This window comes from Talpa occidentalis, unplaced genomic scaffold (assembly GCF_014898055.3).
Source record: "Talpa occidentalis isolate TD23 unplaced genomic scaffold, MPIMG_talOcc4v2.1 talOcc4.14, whole genome shotgun sequence".
Taxonomy (NCBI): Eukaryota; Metazoa; Chordata; class Mammalia; order Eulipotyphla; family Talpidae; genus Talpa; species Talpa occidentalis.
The window spans coordinates 62881203-62902774 of NW_023601433.1; the positions used below are offsets into that span (position 1 = coordinate 62881203).

General features: G+C 37.4%; 1 protein-coding gene across 5 annotated transcripts in view; it reads left to right on the plus strand.

The window, feature by feature from the left end:
- The first annotated feature begins 6190 nt into the window (after positions 1–6190).
- SUV39H2 (SUV39H2 histone lysine methyltransferase) overlaps positions 6191–21572 on the plus strand; it is a 28773-nt gene continuing 13391 nt past the window's right edge. For 2 of the 5 annotated variants that reach the window (XR_008551814.1, XM_037510650.2), the window contains exons 1-3: positions 6191–6303; positions 8924–9069; positions 20553–21224. Coding sequence is in view for 1 of the 5 variants with exons in the window: in XM_037510650.2 (XP_037366547.1) it covers positions 6273–6303; positions 8924–9069; positions 20553–21224 (849 nt within the window). In the remaining 4 variants the exon portion in view is untranslated. Of the gene's footprint in view, positions 6304–6574; positions 6699–6752; positions 6769–6902; positions 6953–8923; positions 9070–20552; positions 21225–21572 lie in introns of those variants that run through there. The other 3 variants (XR_008551815.1, XR_008551817.1, XR_008551816.1) reach the window with 3 other exon arrangements.

The following is a 21572-nucleotide window of genomic DNA, read 5'->3' on the forward strand; positions in this document are numbered from 1 at the left end:
TGGTGATAGGTTTAAAAATTGCTTTTTTTCTCCTCCTGTTCACTCTTTGCATATGTGCTTTACTATTGTAGTTTGTTTAGGTAGCAATAGGTAGCAATATCATATCTATTTCTAAAGATAAGAAACCAAACTTTGAATTTTTTCATGTTTATTGTGCATCAACAGTTATTGAATAGAACCACAGAGAGAATTCAAACATGATCATAAGTCTACAAACCAGCAGCCTCAAAGGCATACCCATTTGCCTAAGGCTGAATACTTCACAGTTACCAAAGTTATAAAAGTTTTGAAATAAAATAAATACATGTATGACATTAATGTGTTTGGAATATATCAAATGAACTAGTTGAACTGCTAACACTAAATATGTCTAGTTATGCTTTGGAAAAGCCCTTTAGGGTTTTACTTTGTAGTTGCTTTTAGCTTTTTATTAGCTCCATGCTCTAACCAGCCACCCCTTTTAGCTTTTTAAACTAAATCAGATTGGTAAGCTATGGCCAATGTGACAGTTCTACCCCAACCCTGTTTTTGTAAATAAAGTTTTATTGGCTCCCAGCCATGGTCAATGATGTATGTATTGCTCGTGGCTGTTCTCAATTACGATGGCAGAATTAAGTAATTGCAACAGATACTGTGTGGCCTACAAAGCTTAAAATACTTGCTGCCTGACCCTTTCTTACAGAAAAACTTTGTCAACCTCTGAAATAGATTATTGAAACTTACAGATAAAATACAAAAATTTATTCAAGAGTTTTCTTCCATATCCTTACAATAATTGGCTTACTGGACCATTTTCCCTACTTGATTACTAAGCACTGTGAGAGGAGCGATTCTCAGATTCAGTCACCATTATGTAGAGCCTCTAGAACAATACCTACACAATACATTATAATTTATGCAAGTTACATGGAAGAAAAAATAGCAATGTCATCTTTGTTTCCTATAGGACAATAGCCAGTGACTACATCTCTACCTTACTTTATAGTTTGTTTAGAAACATGGTAAACATAGTAAAAAAGAAAAACTGCTACTGCTGATTTTGTCAGGTTTGCACAAGTTTTTTTCCCAAACATACCAAATTTTAAGTTGTTATTTTTTTTTAAGATTTATTTATTTATGCATACAAGAACTGGGGTGCTGGAGTAGGGGCGGGGGGTGAGAGGATTCACCAGACAGAGTGGGGAACAGAACAGGCAGACTGACTGAAATACACAGCAGGCAAGTCAGGAGAGGTCTGCTGCACCATGTGGGTAGCTCCCTGGCCAGGGATTGAACTCGTGCTGCAGTGGCTGCGGACAGCAACATAGGTTGTGTCTTAACCCCTTGTGCCACCAGGGAGGCCCCTAAGTTGTTATTGAATGTGCTCTGTTGCCTAATGAAATAAATGCCCATATTTTCTTGTGTCCTCAGTGACGAGTGTTTTACTTCTGCATATGTAAAAAAAATTGTCAATTTCAAAATTTCTAGTTTCTAAAACAAATTTTCAAGGTGAAAGTAGTATATCCACTTTTCTGATTATAAAGTGGTACATGTTTATTATAAAATTGAAGTTAAAAAAGAAAATATGAATATCCTATGTTCTACCATCCAGAGTGTAATAATTGTTGATATATTTGGTGGACATCTTGATAATCTTTTCATGCACTTGCCAGTTATCTTAGCAGTGTTACATATGTATTTAAAAACTTGAGCACTTTACTGGCAAAAGATAATGTCAAATTATAATTTTGCTATTTACATATCTGACCTTGTCTAAAGGACAGTCAAGTACAAGAATAGGAAGAAATGCCTGTATATAATATGTTGAAAGTTTTTTGAGGCCACAACATATTTCATCAAAACCTGAAAACTTTTTTTTTTAAAGATTTATTTATGCATATAAGAGCTGGGGTACAGGCCAGAGATGTGGAGGGTGAGAGGATTCACCAGAGACAGAGTGGGGAACAGAACAGGCAGATTGACCAAGGTGCACTGCTGAGGGGAGCAGTGGGTGAGTCAAGAGGTCTGCTGCGCCATGTGGGCAGCTCCCTGGCTGGCCAGGGATTGAACTTGTGCTGCAGATGCTGCGGATTGCTTCATAGTGCGGTACTTAACTCCTTGTGCCACCAGGGAGGCCCAAAACCTGAAAACTTTTATGTGTGTTTTTAAAAGAATTTTTAAAAATAGTATCAGAATAAAACAAGTTCTGCAGGGAAAGGTCGGGATTTCTAAAATAAGAGCAATAACTTGCTGTTATTTTATGTATGTACCATATATATGTATATAACCTAAAAATGCTACTGTTTATTTTTTTAATTCATATTCTCATCTTTTAACTGTGATCTTACCACAACTCCATGACTCGTTGTAATAGGTAGATAGTAATATGACAGGTATTTCTGTGTTCTGGAAGTGGAAATGTATTCAGAGAAGTTAAATAATCTTTCCCAACTTCTCGGTAAATAAATGGTAAATTTTGAACTAATACTCAGATGCTTCTTTTTGGATAATTTGTCTTGATTGTTTACTAGTATAAAGCATGTAATAGGTATTTCATTTAAATTTTCATTTTCTGTTGTCCATCCTATTTTCACCCTTTTGAAGAAAATCAGTTATTTAAATGGAGAAGATACTTGATGAATCTGTAGAAAACATGTTTTCTGTGGTATTTATGAAAAAAAAATTGAGCGGTAGGGACATAATTCTGTGCTTTTCTCTTGAGGACGCTGGATTGTGTGTGGCCTTTTAGATCCCTCTCCATTCATTTTTAGCCAGCATTTACTGAGACCCTCAAACTTTTTCAGCCTCAGGACTCCTCCTACACTCTTAAAAATTATCAAAAACCAAAAAGCTTTTGTGTATCCGTGTGTATATAACATATATGTGTATATATAGTTGTTTACCATATAAAACACAAAGCCAAAAAATTTTTAAATATTAATTTTAAAATAACAAACATTACATGTTAGTATAAGTAACATTTCTGTGAAAAGTAACTTTAAAAACAATGTTTAGTGTCAAGGGTGGAACTGATTTTTATTTTTCAAATCTTTTCAATGTCTGTGTTACAAAATACCACTCTTCTGCTATCTGCTGCTTCATTCAGTCTATTGCAATATCCAAACTGTGTAACCTCTAGAAAACTCCACTGTGTACTCAAGAGAAGAATGAAGAAGGCAGATAACACCTTTTTTTTTTTTTTAAATTTCTTTATTTATTTTATACAAGCACTGTGTACAGTCAGAAGCATGGGAGGGTGAGAGAATTCACCAGAGCCAGAGCAGGGAGCAGAACAGGCAGAAGGACTGAAGTACACTGCTGAGGGGAGCAGCGGGCGGCAGGAGAGGTCTGCGCGCCATGTGGGACCCTCCTCCGGTGGTGGCCGGGGAGCAGCCGGGGATCGAACCAGCGCTGCAGAGGCTGCAGGCAGCTTCGCAACCCAGCGCTCAACCGCTGCGCCACCGGGGAGGCCCAAGGCAGATAATATCTTGGTATTGTTAAGAACTTCATGAAGAGTCACCAGGCCCCTATATCATATTCAGGGGAACTTCTGCTTTAGATAGTAGATACAGTGCCTAATGTTAGAGACAAGGCCTAATCTGTGTCCTAGAATGAATGGGATTCAAAACTAGAAAAAAACAACTGTCTAATACTCATCCTGTAAGTTTTACTGAAAGTACTCAAGATCTGTAAAACATAACTACAAATTTTGAAGACTTTTTAAGGATATCAAAAGGAGAGGGCAAGACAACAAGTACCTTCTTTAAGTAGGGTAGCCAGGGGAGGCTTCTGAATAATGACATTTAAACTGACACTCAAGTGATAAGGTAGCCTTATGAAAAGATGGAGGAGCATGTCTTCTGAACTAGGAAGTAATTTAGAATTGTCTTAAATTATTTCCTTGCTTCGTTATACTCTCCACGAGGATATGGTCTTTTTCTTTCTTCTCCACACTTATATTTCCAGCACTTCATACGGTGCCTGGCACTGGAGATGCACAAAGTCTTTTGAATGAGTTGAGAAAATGGTGAACAAGTTGAGAATGGTGAGCAATGGAGAGTGACAAAACAAGGCTACACAAAAAGCTTCATCAGCTATCAAAAGGTTTAATTCTAGGTGTATTGAGAAAGTTTAATAAAACAGAAGGAAGTGTTCACTTTGTTTTAGGTTACTTTTTTAGCTGTATGCAAAATGGATTGGAGGGGAGCAAAAGTGGAATTGGAGCAAGTTAGATTTTTCATGGCCTAAACTAAGACAATAGTAAAGATGGAGAAAAGAGGCAGAATCAAGTTATATTTTGCACATCGCATTGATAAAACTTGCTAATGGAATTAATTTAGAGAGAAGATGTGAATCAAAACGACACATAAGTTTTCTTACAGAGAACACATGAAGATGTGGTGGTGCCCTGCAGTGGAGGGGAACAGATCTGAAGGCAAAATTCAAGAATAATATACGAGGATGTTCAGTTTGAGAGGTTTGTGGGATACCTAAATGGCTATGTGAAGGAGGCAGTGTGGAATTCAGGGCAGAGATCAGAGCTGGAGACAAAGGTTAGGAATTTCAAGCACGAAGGTGCATTTAAATATGTGGGAATTGAGGCAGTCCTTTCAGGGAGAGGGCAAAGGAGGTATCCGGGAGCCAAACCCTGAGGAACCCAGACATTTCGGTTGAATAAAGGAAAGGGAGCTAAAAAGGAAAGTGGAAAGTTGTTAATGTGGTAGAAGAAAAACCAAGAAAGAAGTTGAGTAAGGATTGATGCTTTGGGTGGGACAGAAGAGGTAGTGAATAGCCTTAGGGAGTGAGAGGGAGAGAAGCCCTGGGGAAGAGGTGAGACTCAATCCAAGTGTTAGAGGATGTGTAGGAATAATTCTAGCTAAAATAGGGGAGTGGAGGGCATTTTCTAGGCAGGGAAAAAAAAAAAAAAACAGGATTGACCAAAGTCCTGGGAACTGGGAATATTAGAGGAAGTTAAAACAGGAGGAAATGATTAGCAGTGAGGTTTGAAAAATGAACACGAAATGGTATCAAAAGGGGCATTCTGTGTGATAGGATTGGATGAGACCCTTTATTCCTTATTAAAATGCTCATAGAAAGTAGTTAAATATGTAAAGAGAAGTCAAAAGGGAAATCATGCCCCAGACATTTTATATTTAGTTATCTTCCTATACATTATTTCTTACACGGTTCAAACTATAGTTTGAGTTTTTGTTTTGCATGATGTATTCAACACTTCTCCCAAGATACGGAAAGCTTCATCAAAATCTGTTTAATGACTAGACAGTATTTCATAACGATCAAACAGTTGTGTTTATTGCCAATATTTCAAAATTTTACGTGATTCTTTGACGTGTTGGGGATTTTTTTTAATCCGAGGTATATGTCAAATGGCGTTAGTTTTAACAATTTACTACTCTGACATTTCTTTAGATTTTTTAGGATATAATCACCATGGATGCGGTGTGAACAATGGATAGGGGGACGGGGGGGGGGGGAGGGAGGTGGGAGTGGAGATTAGTTGGGAACTCTTGGAGCTGTCGTGCTGCGGGAGCTGGGGGTTGAATGACATTTACCTAGAAGCTCCCAGCAGCAGAATCTCTGACCCATCAAATTCGAAGCTGCCTTTTAACAAGATCGGGTTAATACCTTTGCTCTTTCAAGTGTGCGAAGCTCCGAACTAGACCTGGGCTACGTATTCCAAGCTCCTGGGGAACCTTTGAAATGCCAATGCCGGCGGGGCACAGCTCGTAACAATTAAATCAATCCCCGCGAGTGGAACCCAATAAAATCTCTAAGTGATTGAACGTTGGACTAATTTTGAGAACTGGTCTGGGGAGGCGCTGTTAGGAAACAACGGTTGGTGGGACTTAGGTGGCTGAGCAACAGGCAAGAAAGTAAACGTACTCTGCATCATAAAGCCCCGCCGTACGCTCTGAATTTCGTACGACGAACAAAGCGCCCATATAAAAGGACTGAAAAGCGTGGGCAGGCCCGATATCCGCACTGCCCAGTCAGGCGCGACCGAGCTTAGCGGGGCTGGGGGCCGCCACCGGCGCGTCACACCCTGAGCCGGCCTCCCGCCCCGACCCCACCCGTGGAGTCCGTCGCGCAGGGACGCGACATAGGGCGCACGCGCACTCGCCGCCGCGGCCGGGGTCAGCCTCCTGTGACGTCAAGACGCCTCGCGGATTCCAGCCCTGGCCCCGGACGACGGCGCGGCCGGCAGGGGCGGGGCGTCGGGCCAGCTGAGCTATCCGGTCTGACCGCGCCAGTTTGAATGAAAGCGCCTCAAGATGGCGGCAACGGGGGCCGAGGCGCGAGGAGGTGCGGGATGGAGAGCGGCGCGCCTCGCTGTGCCTGCGGGCAAACCCCCGAGGCCCGGGAAGCGGGGCCGGGCCGCTCCGGTCGGCCTGAGCGCGACGCGGCGACTCGCCGCCTCCCGCCTCGCTGACACCCCGGCCCCCAAGTGCGCGCCGCGGGCTTCCCCCTTCCTCCGGCCCCTGACCCTGCTCGCCGCTCGGCCCGTGAGGTCCGCGCAGTCGGCGGCGCCCGGCACCCGCGGGGCCGGCCCGTGCGCCCGACGGCGCTGGCGTCGACTCCTTTTCCCCGCGTCGAGGTTCTGCGGGTTCCGTGGCCCGACCCCCGCTGCCCGTTGGACCCGAGGCCCCACCCCGCCTGGTCGCCGAGTGGAGATATTCGGGCGGCCGCAGCGGCTCCGGGTAATCCTCTGGGGGGCTCCGGGGCTTCTGGGCACGTTTGTGGCGTGACTCCTTTGTGGTGATCTGAGCGGTACGTGTGTGCTCGGGCTGTCTTTTCAGCTGGGAAGAGGGACGTGCTTGCTAGTATAAAGGTGACCTCAGTATCGGGGGGGAAAAGAAATTGGGGCTAACGTAGGAACGCTGAGAAAGAAAGTGAGGAGACCCTAAATTCGGACGCACCAGGAGGTTAAGATCCTCGTTGGAGAAAGATCCCAGTAAGTGGGTATTTGAGGGCGCAGTCTATGGCTTTGGTTAATTTTTATACCCCACCCCACCCCACCCCACCCCCAAGAACTTGCGTGTTGCATGGATATCAAAGAATTAGGTACTGAATTAGGGGGGTGTGCGTGGGCGCACTCTGAAATAGTGGAACTTTCAATGCATTCTAGAATTTAAAGGTGTTTCAAGCATTCCTTCTCATCACAGAGATTATGAAGTCATTATTCCTCACCTTTTCTTCCACGAGGGGTTACCGTGTGTTAATGAAAGTTTTTTTGTGCCAGTAATGAAATGTTTAATCTTGCCCATAATTTTTTTTTCTAGGTTATTATAGACAATTGGAACTGTTATCAAGGCTTTGCAGTTTATGTTGCAGTTTTATTCTCATTCTCAAAAATAGCATTTCCATCAAGGATTGTGTCTTAAATCCTCACATTAGGTCAACTAGATAAAAATGTTATTACCAGCAAATACACCTTAAGTAGATGTTGGAGAGGAGCCTCTTATGCACGTGATCAGCATAATGAGCTTAATACAAAACATCCTTAAGTTTTTAAATGAAAGGACTTAAGAGATCATTTCTGTTCTACCACCCTCCTATCCCCAAATCTTCACTCCAAAGCAAGCAACTTTTCCCCACCCCAATTTTTTTTGGAGGGGGTGAAAAAAACCTTTCACTTTATGTAGTTTTCACTTTGTAGGACGTAGGGTAGGGTGGAAATCACACTTCAGAGTTTTTGACAATGAAATCCCTGAGTTGTGAGGGTGAGGAAATGATGTTACAGCTGTGTTCTCTCTTTGGCAATAACCTCAAAACACAAAGATTAACACAACTACCTTGGAGAGCTACCAAGAAAAAGGATTTTACCAATAGATTTTGTTTGGTAATCTCATGTACTTCAAACCTCGCCTTTTTTTTTTCCCTCAGTGAATATGAAACCCAAAAAGATGGAAAATTCACTAAAGTTTTATTACTAAGGGGCCTGGGAAAGGCTGAGAGGGGTCTTGATCATCTTTTCTAGTGCTTACCGTAATAACACTAGGCATTAAACTAAGTTTACTACATATCTATATCATATAACACAGTTTATGTTCACTTATTTTTACTATTTATAGAAATTTGAGGGTAAAATCTTCAGCATAGTTACTGGCTTCTATAAGGTTGGTTGTGAGTTTGATTTTCTTTAAGCTGGTATAGGATTATGTAAATTGAATATTCTGTTTTTGTGATTCCTGGCTTTAAATACTCATTTAAATATTAAATACTCATGAAATGAGTATTAAGAAAATCAATATATTCTTGATAGTGATATCAGTATGTTCTTGAATATCATAACTCTTGGGTTTATTCATCTTATTAACATTGCAGCATGGACAAAATAAGTGGTGTTAAAATTTCATGCAATATTTCAAAGTGGGAAAAGTAGGACATAGCATGTATGAGTATGTAACTGTAGTACTATATTTCAATTGGACTTCAGTTCTTAGCCTCCAACTAAGAGAAAGAGGAAAAGTTAGTTTTTAACAAATTATATTAAGTTATTTTAAAGTACATTTGCTATATTTCTAATATGTTCCAGAGATGTTTTATTAAAAATAGTAATTATATTCTGTGTAAGAATATAATGGATAAGTCAAAACCATTACTTCTTTTGATCTTTGCATCTATATGTAATCTTAAGAAAGCTTATGATAGGAAACATTTTATTCAAGTGGCTTAATAGAAATTGACATCAGTTAAACATAGTAAGATAGAGACCCAAGATAAAACCCAAGACCAGTTTACCAAAATGGTTCTTTAATCTTACCTTTTTCATTAAAGCACATAAATGATTTTTTGTCTATGAATTTTTAGTCATGTAAAATTGCCAGTTGAAGGGTGGGGACATAGAGGTCTTAAGTTTTTCTTTTTTTGTTTTAACTAATTAGCTATTTCATTAGTAAAGAATTTTATTTTCTTATTGTAGCTTGGTGTGTGCCTTGCCTAGTTTCACTTGATACTCTTCAGGAATTATGTAGAAAAGAAAAACTCACATGTAAGTCGATTGGAATCACCACAAGGAATCTAAACAATTATGAGGTGGAATACTTGTGTGACTACAAGGTAGTAAAGGTAAGGCAAATATCTAGCCCCTTAAAAAGAGACCTAATCACACTTTAACTCAGTATTTCATATTTCTGTGATTTAGTAAGAACCTTAAAAGTAAGCAAAACTCTATTTAAAATTCTAAGCCTTAATAAATTTTTATGCCCTGTTAACTGTATTTCCAAATAACATGAGAGGATTTTGAAGCATAAAATGTTCTTGCATTAGAATATTTTTAAGGTGCTTATATCATTCTACATCCAACTCTTGATTATCTCCATGTGGTTACCAAATGTTTTATCTCAAATTGGCTTCTCCTGTTTTTTCACTTTGTTCCTGAGTCATATTTCCCCACTATAAGTTGAAATGAACTTAGAAATCCAAATCAATGTTAGTGTTACCGAATCTCTTCAAAAAGTATCACAATTTGATTTCCTGCCATCATGTCCAACTCCAGTAGCCAGTGAGGTTCTGTGGCATAAAGAATGGCCTACAGTTTAAAGTCATTTCTATTTCTATAGTCTTTTTTTAGAACCTTGTGACTTCAGCAAAGTGCTTTAATTTCTCTTGGCCTCACTTCATTCTAGTCCTCTTAAAAATGACAGATGTTCTAAGAAGCCGTTTTGATCTAAACCTTAAAATAATTATTATTTTTTTTAGTAACATATCCCTTTCCAGGAATTCAGTTTCAGTTGAGCTTGTCTTTATTCTCACACTGCTCAGTTCTACTTGACAGACTTTTTATCTTTCGCTTTCTTTTCCTATTCTTAACAACAGTTTTCCCAACTTTTTATTATTTTTTTAGGACTTTATCCACAACCCTCTGGTATTCAAGTAAAGACCTCTTTTTCTACTGCTTAAGTGGAAAATAGTATGACTTACCTGTATCTTGCTCATTGCCATTTTTCTTTTTTCCTTCCTAACCATCCCATTTAGGTCTTAGCTTAATATGTGATCTCTCTCTTGAATGTCTTTTTTCTACTAATTTATCTCAATCAGTAATCCTATTCACATCTTCCTTAACCTTCAAAAATTATTTGACCTTGCCTCTCCTATCAAGCGTTTTCTGTCTTTTCCTTCCAATTAATTTCCCATTTAACTTTTTTTTTTAAGATTTATTTATTTATATAAGAACCGGGTACAGGCCAGATGTGCGGGAAAGTGAAAGGATTCACCAGAGACAGAGCGGGGAACAGAATAGGCAGACTGATGAAATACACTGCTGAGGGGAAGAGCAGGCGAGACAGGAGAGGTCTGCCTCACCTTCCCGTTTAACTTTTTGAAGACAGCTTTATTGAGCTATAAGTCATACACCATATAATTCACCAACTTAAAGTATACCATTGAAAGCTTTTAGTATACTCTCGGAATTGGGGAACCATCACCACAATCAATATTAGAACATCTTTATTATTGCAGAAAGAAACTCCACACCCCTTAGCTATTAGCCACTGAACCTCCCCAGTCACCTCTCTACCCAGCCCTCAGCAACTACTAATCTGTTTTCTTTACAGATTCTCCTATCTAGACATTTTGTATAATGGAATCATACAATATGCAGTCCTTTATTTCATTTAGCCTAATGTTATCAAGTATTCATGTAGCATATATCAATTATTCATTCCTTTTTATTGCCAAATACTCCATTGTATGGATTTATTACGTTTAATTTATTCAGTCATGATCACTTGGTAGACATTTGGGTAGTTTCTATATGGGAGCTACTATCAAAAATACTGCTGTGAGCACTCGTGTAAGTTTTTGTGTGGCTAAATTTTCATTGCTCTTGAATGATAAACCTCAAAGTTGAATTGCTGGGTCATATGGTAGTTCTATGTTTGACCATTTGAGAAACTGTCAGACTGTTGTTCAACACAGCTGCACTGTTTTACATCCACACCAGCAGTACATGAAGCCTTCAGTTGATCCACATCCTTACCACAAAACCAGTTATTATCTCACTTTGAGTAATTCCATTCTATGGAATATGGAGTGATGCTACATTGTGGTTTTGATTGGCATTTCTCTAATGGCTAATTATGCTGAGCATCTTATTATGTGCTTATTGGCCTTTTGTGTATTTTCTTTGGAGAGCTGTCCAGATTCTTTGCCCATTTTTTAAAATTGGGTGTGTATTAATTATTGAGTCACAATGTTTCTTTAAATGTTACAAAATGTTACACAATTTGCAAAAATTTCTTCCTGTGGTTTGTCTTATCAGTAACTTTTCATAACTTTTTAACTCACTTTTTATTTCTACCCCATCATGGCCTTCTAATTATTGGATTTGAAGAGTTCATATCTTACTCCACTTCTTTACTGTATCTATCATTGTTGGCTACCATGTCTTCATTGAAACAAATCTATATAGAGTCCTGCCTTGGTTCAAAGTCTGGCTCTACCTTAGTCATGTTACCCTCAAAAAGTTACTTAGCCTCTTTGTCCTTCAGTTTCTTCATCTATGAAATGAGGCTAGGTAAAGTACCTAACTCAAGGGTTATTATTAACATTAAATGAATTGATAGAGATGAAATGCCTACAACAGAGACTGAGCTGTAATGATAATGCTATATGAGTTTACCCTCTGTATTGTTTCCTCTGTTTCCACTTTCATCCACCAGTTTTTCTTACTGTTTTGTTTTTCCTGAATTTCCTTTATTCTCTTATCTGTCTTTCCTCAAAAATGTAGATAAATCCCAAGGTCTGTCTTTGATCCTCTAATATCTCAACTTGGAGTTGCTGTGCGTAGAGTACTGCTTTCCCAATGATTTCTACTTTAATCTCTTTGGTTCCTAACACCCAGATCTTTGTAAGGTATTGTCCTCTTTCTGGGCTTCACTTTTAACTGAATACTGTACAGGTATTCAACATATTCAAAATTGTACCCATTTTCCTCCCTCTAATCTGCATCCTGCTGTAGTGTTCCCTGTCTAGGTTAACAGAATCATAATACTTCTAATTACCTGACTTTATAGTTTCATAAATCTTTAATTCTTCCTTTCTGCCTTCTGAATCTAATAAGTCATTAGAATCTTAGCTCTCCTTTTCTATGTGTTCTCTTCTTCATTCCTATTATACTTACACAGAATTACCTACCTAGGTTCTGTACTACAACAAAGGAGCTACCAAGATTCTTTCTCCTAGAGAATTTCAGTGTTATATTTTGGTTTGGATAATTTTGCTGTGTTATTCTCTTTATTCTTTTTCATTGTTCCATTTGGTTCCTTGCTTCGGAATAAGTTAACTTATTTTACACTCATTGGTCTACTTCATATTTCCCATTTCTTCCCCGCCTAATACAAAGCCAGTATTAATTCAACATACCACCACTTTTTTTTCCTTTTTCTCAAACTCAGGGCAGGTGAAATATCTTGTGACCCTGTATTTAACTTGTGTGTTCCCTTCCATCTTAGTCAAAAAAAGAGGCAATACCATATTCTACAAAGCCATTAAAATTGTTTCTAAAACAACTCTCATTGTACCCTTTGATTAGAACCTTGCTTTTAATGGTTCCTTTTAATGGTTCCCCGTTGCCTACCAATCTAAGCTGGACACTCTGGATTAAGGGCACTAGTAACCTCTCCAACTTCATCTCTTGCCACAAATCCTATTCACATTTTCTATCCATATTGAAATACTTGTCAATTCTTTGATTTAGATATGAGTTACTAAGTACCTGTCATCAGCCAGGCATTCTTCAAAGCGCTGGAAACATAGCTTAAAAACAGATATAGTTTCTATTTTAATTCCTTGAATGCATGTGCCCCCTGTCCCCCCTTTTGCTTTACTCATCCAGTTCTCTCTCTGGAATACAGCCATGTCCCTTCTCTCCTTGGAAAAAAATGTTTCTTGGCTTTCAACATTTATCTGAAAGGTTACCCACCTATTGTAAAGCCTTTTTCCCTTACCCACTTCCAGCAAAATTGTTTTATGTTGGAGACTTTAAAAAGCACTTTTTTTTAATCAGTGTAGAATTTGTCAAATTTTATAATTTTGTGTCCTCCATATCCTGCTAATTTGTCAATTATTTGATGGCTGGGACTATCTTTCTGTGTCCATAGTACATAACAAGTATTTAGTTAGTGGTTAGTGAATTGAATTTTTTACTTCAGTGATTCTTTTAATACAATCACTTTTAGGCTAGACCTTCATAGCTTCATACTTACATTAAAGCAGCACTATATTTACTTATTTACTAATAAATAAATTAGTATTTACAAATAAGTAAATTAGTATTTACTAATACTTATTAGTAAATAAGTAAATATCCTGTTTCTTCTTTCTTATCATCATTCAGTAAACATTTGAGTTTCTTCTTTGTGTCGGGTATTATGTTAGGTACTTGGAAAGTAAAGGTTAATAAGAACTGTGTCTCGTTTTAAGGAATTCACAGGCTAGTAAGAAAGATTGGCAAGTGAATCATCCAATGCAGTATAGTGCTCTGGCTGATATCATTACAAAATGTGTGGGAGGCATATCTAATCCAGACCACAGAAAGCTTCCCAGAAGAGGAAAAGACAAATATTGTGATTGATCATGGCTTTAGTATAGAGAATAGAATGGTAGGATCTGGGGGGTGGGAAAGAATGAAATGATCGAAGGATCTTTTAGCCATTCTATTTTATGACAGAAGTCATTTTAAAGATTATGAAAGAATGATACAATCAAATTTGTAAATGATAACTTTCTCTCTAGGCTAAGGAAAGTGGATTGGCAGGAAGGGAAATTACACGTGCCGACTATACATTCTGAAGAAAAGGCTGTTATAATAATCTAGATGTGTTAACTAAAGCCGTAACTATGATAATAAAGTTGGAAAATTTACAAACCTAGTTTAATTGTCATGGAGTTGGGTGGAGGAATGGCAGTGTGGAAGCCACATCACAGAAAACAAGGGTTTCTGACTTGCAATGGTGTGGATAATACTGCTCTCCAAGACACAGAAATATAGGAGGAGGAGCTAATTTGGGTTTGAAGAAAAAAGTCAAGAACATTTTAAGTATGAGAAAAACAGAATATAGTGGGGGATATTGCTCTCAATCAGGAGAACTGGAAACAGAAGGTCTAGCAAGAAGATAGCAAGTAAAGCCTTGGAAATGGATACAGTTACTCATTCATTAACTCAGCAGCTGTTCATTGGCTATCTACATGTCATGATTAAAAACTAGGGTCTCAGTAATGAATGATTTAGAGTATTGTCCCTGATACCATGGATCTTAGGATAGAAATAAATGTAATTGTATAAAGTACATAATTATTGTTGAGATAAATGCTAAGTAACAGAAGGATGTCACTTAAAAAGGAGTGCAGGCAGATACTGTGAGGAAATATTTAAATGTATTAATGGAGAATGAAAGATACATGGGGAATGGTCTTGAGACCATTGACAGCCTAATTTCTTCAAGGAATAGAAAATGAGGGTGGAACATAAGTAGCAAGAGAGATTGACATGAGGTGGAAAGGGTGGGCTTTTCTGGGTAGGACCCAGAAAGTGCAACTCCTAATAGGCTAAGAAAAGAATTTTGAACTTTATTTTAATGACAACTGTATTTTTGAGCCAGGGAGTGAAATCACGAGATGAAAATGTTAAAAATCTTACTCTGGCTACTTAGCCATGAGTGGATTGAAAATGCTAAGAGGCTATTGCAGAAATCCAGACAGACAAAGAAAATGTGAGAAGAGTAAATCAAGGTCTGAGAAACAGTAAGATGGACCCATAGGATGAACTGTCAGGGAGACTTAAGATTGACAAGAAAGGTAGGAATGAGTTCCTAATAGTCAGTCATGGAAACCTGAGGGAGATATAATATCAGCAATGTAAGGTATAAGGGTGTCTATAATTCTAAAAAAAAAAAATTTAACCCAATTAGGCGTATATGTCTGTGATTTTTTAAATCCAATTAGGTGTGTATATCTGTGTGATTTTTTTAAAGTAGGTATTTAAAAGGCCTTATATATAAAAAATGCTATCTTCCACACCTATGATATTTTATTCTCTGGTTTCTCTACTTCAGTAATTTATCATAGCTTTTAGAGATTCCTTACATAGTCACGCTTTTATATCTCTAAGGAGGTTTAGTTTAATTTTACTTTTAAAAAAATGAAGGTGGCTTAAATACTAGTGAGAATCAGAAGAGGGAGAAATGGAAAAGACAGGAGGAGTGATAATTGATGGAGGAAGTACATCTTTTTTATTGCGTCTGCATCCACTTTCTCTAGTTACATGACCATGGAAGGCTAGAAAGGAACTTATGTCTGGCAGTTTCTGTTTACTCTTTGGGAACAATGGCGTGTGCTACTGAAAAGAATGGCGGAGAAAAGGGATAGGGAATGAAGCTAAGTGAGGGAAGTCTGAAATAGTCAACTTGGGAAAGGGAAAGACTTTTTTTTTTTTAAAGATTTATTTATTTATGCACACAAGCTGGGGTACAGGCCAGAGGCGCAGAGGGGTGAGAGGACTCACCAGAGTCAGAGTGGGTTACAGAACAGGCAGATTGACCAAAGTACACTGCTGAGGGGAGCAGCGGGCGAGTCAGGAGAAGTCTACTGCGCCATGTGGGTTGCTCCCTGGCTGGCGGGGAATTGAACTCATGCTGTAGTGGCTGCGGACAGCTTCATAGGTTGTGTCTTAACCCTTGCACCACCAGGGAGGCCCCCTGGAAAGACTTTTTACTAGGAGAACACCAGCGTTGTTATAAGTTCATGTGGAGATTTAGTTGAACTCAACATGAATTGTAGTAGTACCTGTGGTTTTCCTGTGCAACGTACATGCCATATCATTCATATGGAAAATTTTCTGACAAAACTATGGGTACTCTTCGTTAACCTATTGAGCTTAGTGAAGAACATGAAACCCATTGTTTATTGGTAGGACTTCTTCTCTCAGTAAAAATAAGGTAAAAAAGAAATATTACCCAAAGCTTTGACTTCTTAAAATATCCAGGTAATGCTAGAATCACCACTATATTGCATGAGATGTACAGAATATTCCACATCTAACGCTAGATTAATATTCTTTTTTTTTAAAGATTTATTTATTTATTTATACAAGCACTGGGTACAGTCAGAAGCGCGGGAGGGTGAGAGAATTCACCAGAGCCAGAGTGGGGAAGCAGAGCGGGCAGAAGGACCGAAGTACACAGCTGAGGGGAGCAGCGGGCAGCAGGAGAGGTCTTCGTGCCATGTGGGACCCTCCTCCGGTGGCCAGGGAGCAGCCGGGGATCGAACCGGCGCTGCGGAGGCTGCGGGCAGCTTCGCAACCCAGCGCTCAACAGCTGCGCCACCGGGGAGGCCCCTAGATTAATATACTTAAGACTGACTACACTTCAAGTGGTTTGTGAGGAACTATAATAGTATAGAAATCATTAGACTAAAATCTGAATTTTAGAGATCAGAAAAATGGAGCTCTGAGAAAGGACTTCTTCAAGGTCATGTGGCTTATTTGTGTCAGTGCTGGGTCTCTAACTCAAGTCTCACAACCCCTACTCTGTTAGTTATTTGTATGAAAATCCAGTGACTTCCCATTGACCCTAATATTTCTCATATTGTGCTTCCACAGAACACTGGTATTTTCAAAATCAGACTCAGGCTGTTCTATCACTAATACTGAATATTATGATAATTTCAAAACTTACAGGGAAAAAAAAGCTGGCTAATGGGAAGGTAGAATTTTTTAAAGATTGTGTGCTTGCTACTACTTAGCTATAGACAGCAAGTACAGAGCCAGTGTTGAAAAGCCATTAATTGCTATATCCAGGTTAAATTCCAACACTTTGTATTTCTTTGAAGGATTCATTTAGTTACACTGTATTTAGTTGTGAATACTGCATGTATGTTGGTGATTTTTTTTTTTTTTTTTTTTTTTGCTATACATTCAAAAACATTTAGTCAAAGACAGACAGTAGGCAAGTATCCTCCTTTCTGGTGCTACAAAGAATAAGATTCCATTCCTTCCCACAAGTAGCTTTTAGTTTAGATTAGAAATGGGAACAAAAGAGGGTTGACAGTGGTCAGTCTTCCCTGGGCAAGAGAAGCAGGAAAGATTGAGTTTTAAAGTTTAGTAGGTTTTCTAATACATAAAAAGATGAGTGAAATAAGTGTTAGGCAATTAGAAGAGGCCATTCTAATTGGAGAGAACTTTGTATACAAGGCAGCAGAAATGTATGACAGAGCCTGGAATGACCAGTAGCAGCATTTTAGTGTTGCTAGAGGGTGTCGTGTACCATATCAATGGGGCCATATTGGAAGGTTGCGTTGCAGAAGATAAAATTTGGGGAGTCTTCAGCATGTAAGTAAAACTGTTGGAATGAAGAGGTTGCCCAGAGGGCATTTTGAACAGGAATATTTATCCTGGAATCCAAATATTATGAAACTACCCAGGATATTATTTATGTGACTTTTGTTAGGAAATGATCCATAACTTTCTTTGTATTTTCAGAAGGGATAAGCATTTGTGTAGTATGAAAGGGGGCCATGGATAAATTCTTCAGTGATGGGTAGTGTTCTCAGCAAAGAAGCCTGAAAAGGAACAAGAATGAGAAATCATGATTTCAAATAAGATGAGGGCTAGAGTGTTGACATTGCAATTAGAAGATTGGTGAAATTGTTCCTAGTAAGCAAGATGGAGTTAAGTATATTTGTATTTAATGAAGCTTCCCACAGAACGCCATCGTTCCCTAAGAATTGTAAAAGCCTAAAATAAAATTCAAATGCCTCAGCCAAGTATTCAAGGCTGTCTAAAATTTGCTCTTGTCTCACCATTACAATCTTATCTTTTGCTTCAATATTCTGAACCTTAAAGCTAGCAAAGTCTATCTCTTCACTGTTTTCTGGCTACTTCATGCAAATCTTAGCTCCAAGCTTTTGCTAACATTTTTCATCCCACTTACCCTGCCCCCTATCTCATTTAACTTTTTTTTTTTTTTTTGGGTGTAGTTTTTTACTTCCTTTGTGCCCTTTTCTGATTGTCTGATCTATATTGATTCCACTTTTAATATGCTAGTGGTATTTATTATCTTATTGGCTTTGACATTTAAAAGTGCTGCCTTGCATTGCCACTTATTTCACATATTATTGCCTTCTTTTCTCAGTGACAAACTCTCACAGACTTACTAGAAATACTAAGATTTGAATTTAACTTAAGCCAAACATAGTGGGGGAAAATGTAAGAAAAAATTCTTATGATGCATTTCAAATTATACAGGAGTGACTTATGAATAATTTTCATGACTGGACTCCATTTCTATAGGTAATCAAGAGTTGATTGCATATTAGAATAAGATTGTATAACAATATATGAGGCTTATTAACTTTTTTTTACTTTTATTTGGAATTTTAGGGTATTGAATTAATTGAATTTATTAAGTCAAACTGATTTTCCTATGTAAAAATTTATTTTTCAAAATGGAAATACCATTTTTAGATTTCAAAAGTAAAATATATTTATAAATATCTACAAAGTAGAAACAAAATATTACAAATATTTCTATGCTTTTACCAAAGACACCCATGTTTTATAAGCATCTTCACTATCCATAAAGTAGTAGTAGGTGCCAAAGTGATAAACATAGAAAACTTAAGTCACTAAAAATGGAAGTGACTATCATTAAACAATACAAAATTTGGAAGCAGACTTCAGTGGCATGGTGTTTTTAGTTTTGCCAAGTGATAATTTAGCTTACTCATCTGACTTGAAGCCAGTGTTTGCTTCTTTCATTGTTTGCTGGCAACTTTTCTCATACCAGGATTGTGGTTACAAAAACTGTCAGAAAAGGGGGACTTTAGGGGTGCATTGCTTTTTTTTTTTTTTTTTTTGGAATTAGGAAAAATTCAAATTTTTAAATTAAGAATAGATATACTAGATACTGCCAAGTAGATCTCATTGTTGGGCAAATATTCGCTGATAACAATCTCAAATTGTAGTGGTTACTTGACAAAAGGGAAATATTCATTTTACATCTTAACGAGCCAGTTTGACTAACACTTAGGGGGGTGTGTGTGTGTGTGTGTGTATACACATATATGTGTGTATTTTTTCCCCTTGTACCTGTATATTTCCCCCCCCCCATACCTATATTTCAATGGATATACCATTTTGGTGCATAATCTTACACCATAATTTAACATTTTTAAACAAAACATTTTGACCATTTTTTATAAATAAGCAAAGTTCTATTCAGAGAATTGCTTATTGCAGAGAATATAGTAAAACATTGAGATATAGACAGTTGGGAGAAAATAAGTCCACTCACTAACAAGGTGACAGTTGCTCCTGCGAAGTTACCTCAGACCAACTCATGCCTCAGCAACATGTGTTACTACCATGTGTCCTAGACCTCCTAGGTCATTTGGCATTAATTATGAATAGCAAAACAATTATGAGTATCCTTACTTTATAATAAAGTTTATAATAAAAAATTAAAAATTTGAGGGAAAAGGTAATGCATGTCAATTAAGTTTTACCAGTATCTATGAATAAAAATAACTGAAAACTACAATGTAGTTTAATCACCTTCATATTTCTGAAGGGATTTTACTATAGGGCACATGGGTACATGTTAACTTATCTCAAAAAGCAAAAGAAAAATTGAGACTGTACTTCAGAATTTCTTATTATGCACACTTAGCTATCTTTTTAAGAGAAACTTAACATGACATTGGCTGACAATGGAAGAAAACAGTCATGTCAGTGAGGTAGGATGGCAGGATTCCAGTACATGGTGATCATTCTCTAAGATTATTTTATCTTTGGTGGCTTGAGTGAGTCATGGGTGAGTCTAAATAAGAATTGTATGGACATATACTAAGAGAAATATGAGTTATAGGTAGATTTTTAAATTTTGTGCTAATCACATTAAAGAGTAAAAAGCAAGTGAAATTGCAATGTATTTAATCCAATAAATATTATTTTTAACATCAGTAATTTTTAAAAGTTAAAATATTTGTTTACATTCTTCCTTTGTGTTGTCTTTGAAATTCAGTGTATGTCGCACTTAAAACACATGTCAACTCATACTATCCATATTTCAGACTCAAGAGCTACATACCATTAGGAATGACTGTATTGGACAGTGCATCTCTAGAATATCTAGGGGGTGTGTACCCATGATGTTAGAACTTCCCCTTGTAACCATGTACAATGTAGAGAAAGTAGGCATTTAGTTTGTCATGTAACTATCGTAGCATACATTAATACTTTGGGGACTTCTTATTCCCGTGATCAATTTTTGGTTTAAGTTAATCACCATTGGGTAAAATAGCAGTTTTAGTACCTTTATTTTTCTTCAGGTGCAGCTCTTTAGTCTATGGTAAATATATTACCTACATCTAAATTCTGTACATATTTTATGTAATATAAAGTTTTATTTTTATGACTTGAACATCTAATAAAGACCTGTAACTGTATATTCTAAACTTTATTGAGCAAAATGGTAATGGATACCTTACTCTTTAGATATTAAACTATTAAATAACTATTGTAATCTGATTTGCATTTTCTTTTATATTTTAAGGATATGGAATATTATCTTGTAAAATGGAAAGGATGGCCAGATTCTACAAATACTTGGGAACCTTTGCAAAATCTCAAGTGTCCATTACTACTTCAGCAGTTCTCTAAAGACAAGCATAATTATTTATCTCAGGTAAAGAAAGGCAAAGCAATAACTCTAAAAGACAATAACAAGGCTTTGAGGCCTGCCATTGCCGAATACATTGTAAAGAAGGCTAAACAAAGGATAGCTTTGCAGAGATGGCAAGATGAACTCAACAGAAGAAAGAATCATAAAGGAATGATTTTTGTTGAGAATACTGTGGACTTGGAGGGCCCACCTTCAGACTTCTTCTACATAAATGAATACAAACCAGCTCCTGGAATCAGCTTAGTAAATGAAGCTACTTTTGGCTGTTCATGCACAGATTGCTTCTTTGAGAAATGTTGTCCTGCAGAAGCTGGAGTTCTTTTGGCTTATAATAAAAACCAACAAATTAAAATCCCACCTGGTACCCCCATTTATGAATGCAACTCAAGGTGTCAGTGTGGGCCAGATTGTCCTAATAGGATTGTACAAAAAGGCACACCATATTCACTGTGCATCTTTCGAACTAGCAATGGCTGTGGCTGGGGTGTAAAAACTCTTGTGAAGATTAAAAGAATGAGTTTTGTTATGGAATACGTTGGAGAGGTACGTTCAACTTAACCACATAGCAAATAATGTGGACCTAAGGTTTAAGCTTTTGAAAGTTCCCATTTTATCTTGGTAACAAATATTTGTTAAATTTTGGTGTCATTCGTAAGTAGAAAATTCAGATATGAAAGAAGGGTTCACTGGCATAGTTTTGAATAATAAGAACAAAAAAGTAATAAGTAATAAAAAATAATAAAAAGTAATAATAAGAACAAAAAAGTAATAAGTGAAATTAATAATCATCTTCTAAGAAATATTCATTCATAGTCATTGATACTGGCAATTTGAATTTTAAAATATAACTATTTTTACACAAAAGTCCTAAGGAAAAAATCAGATCTAATA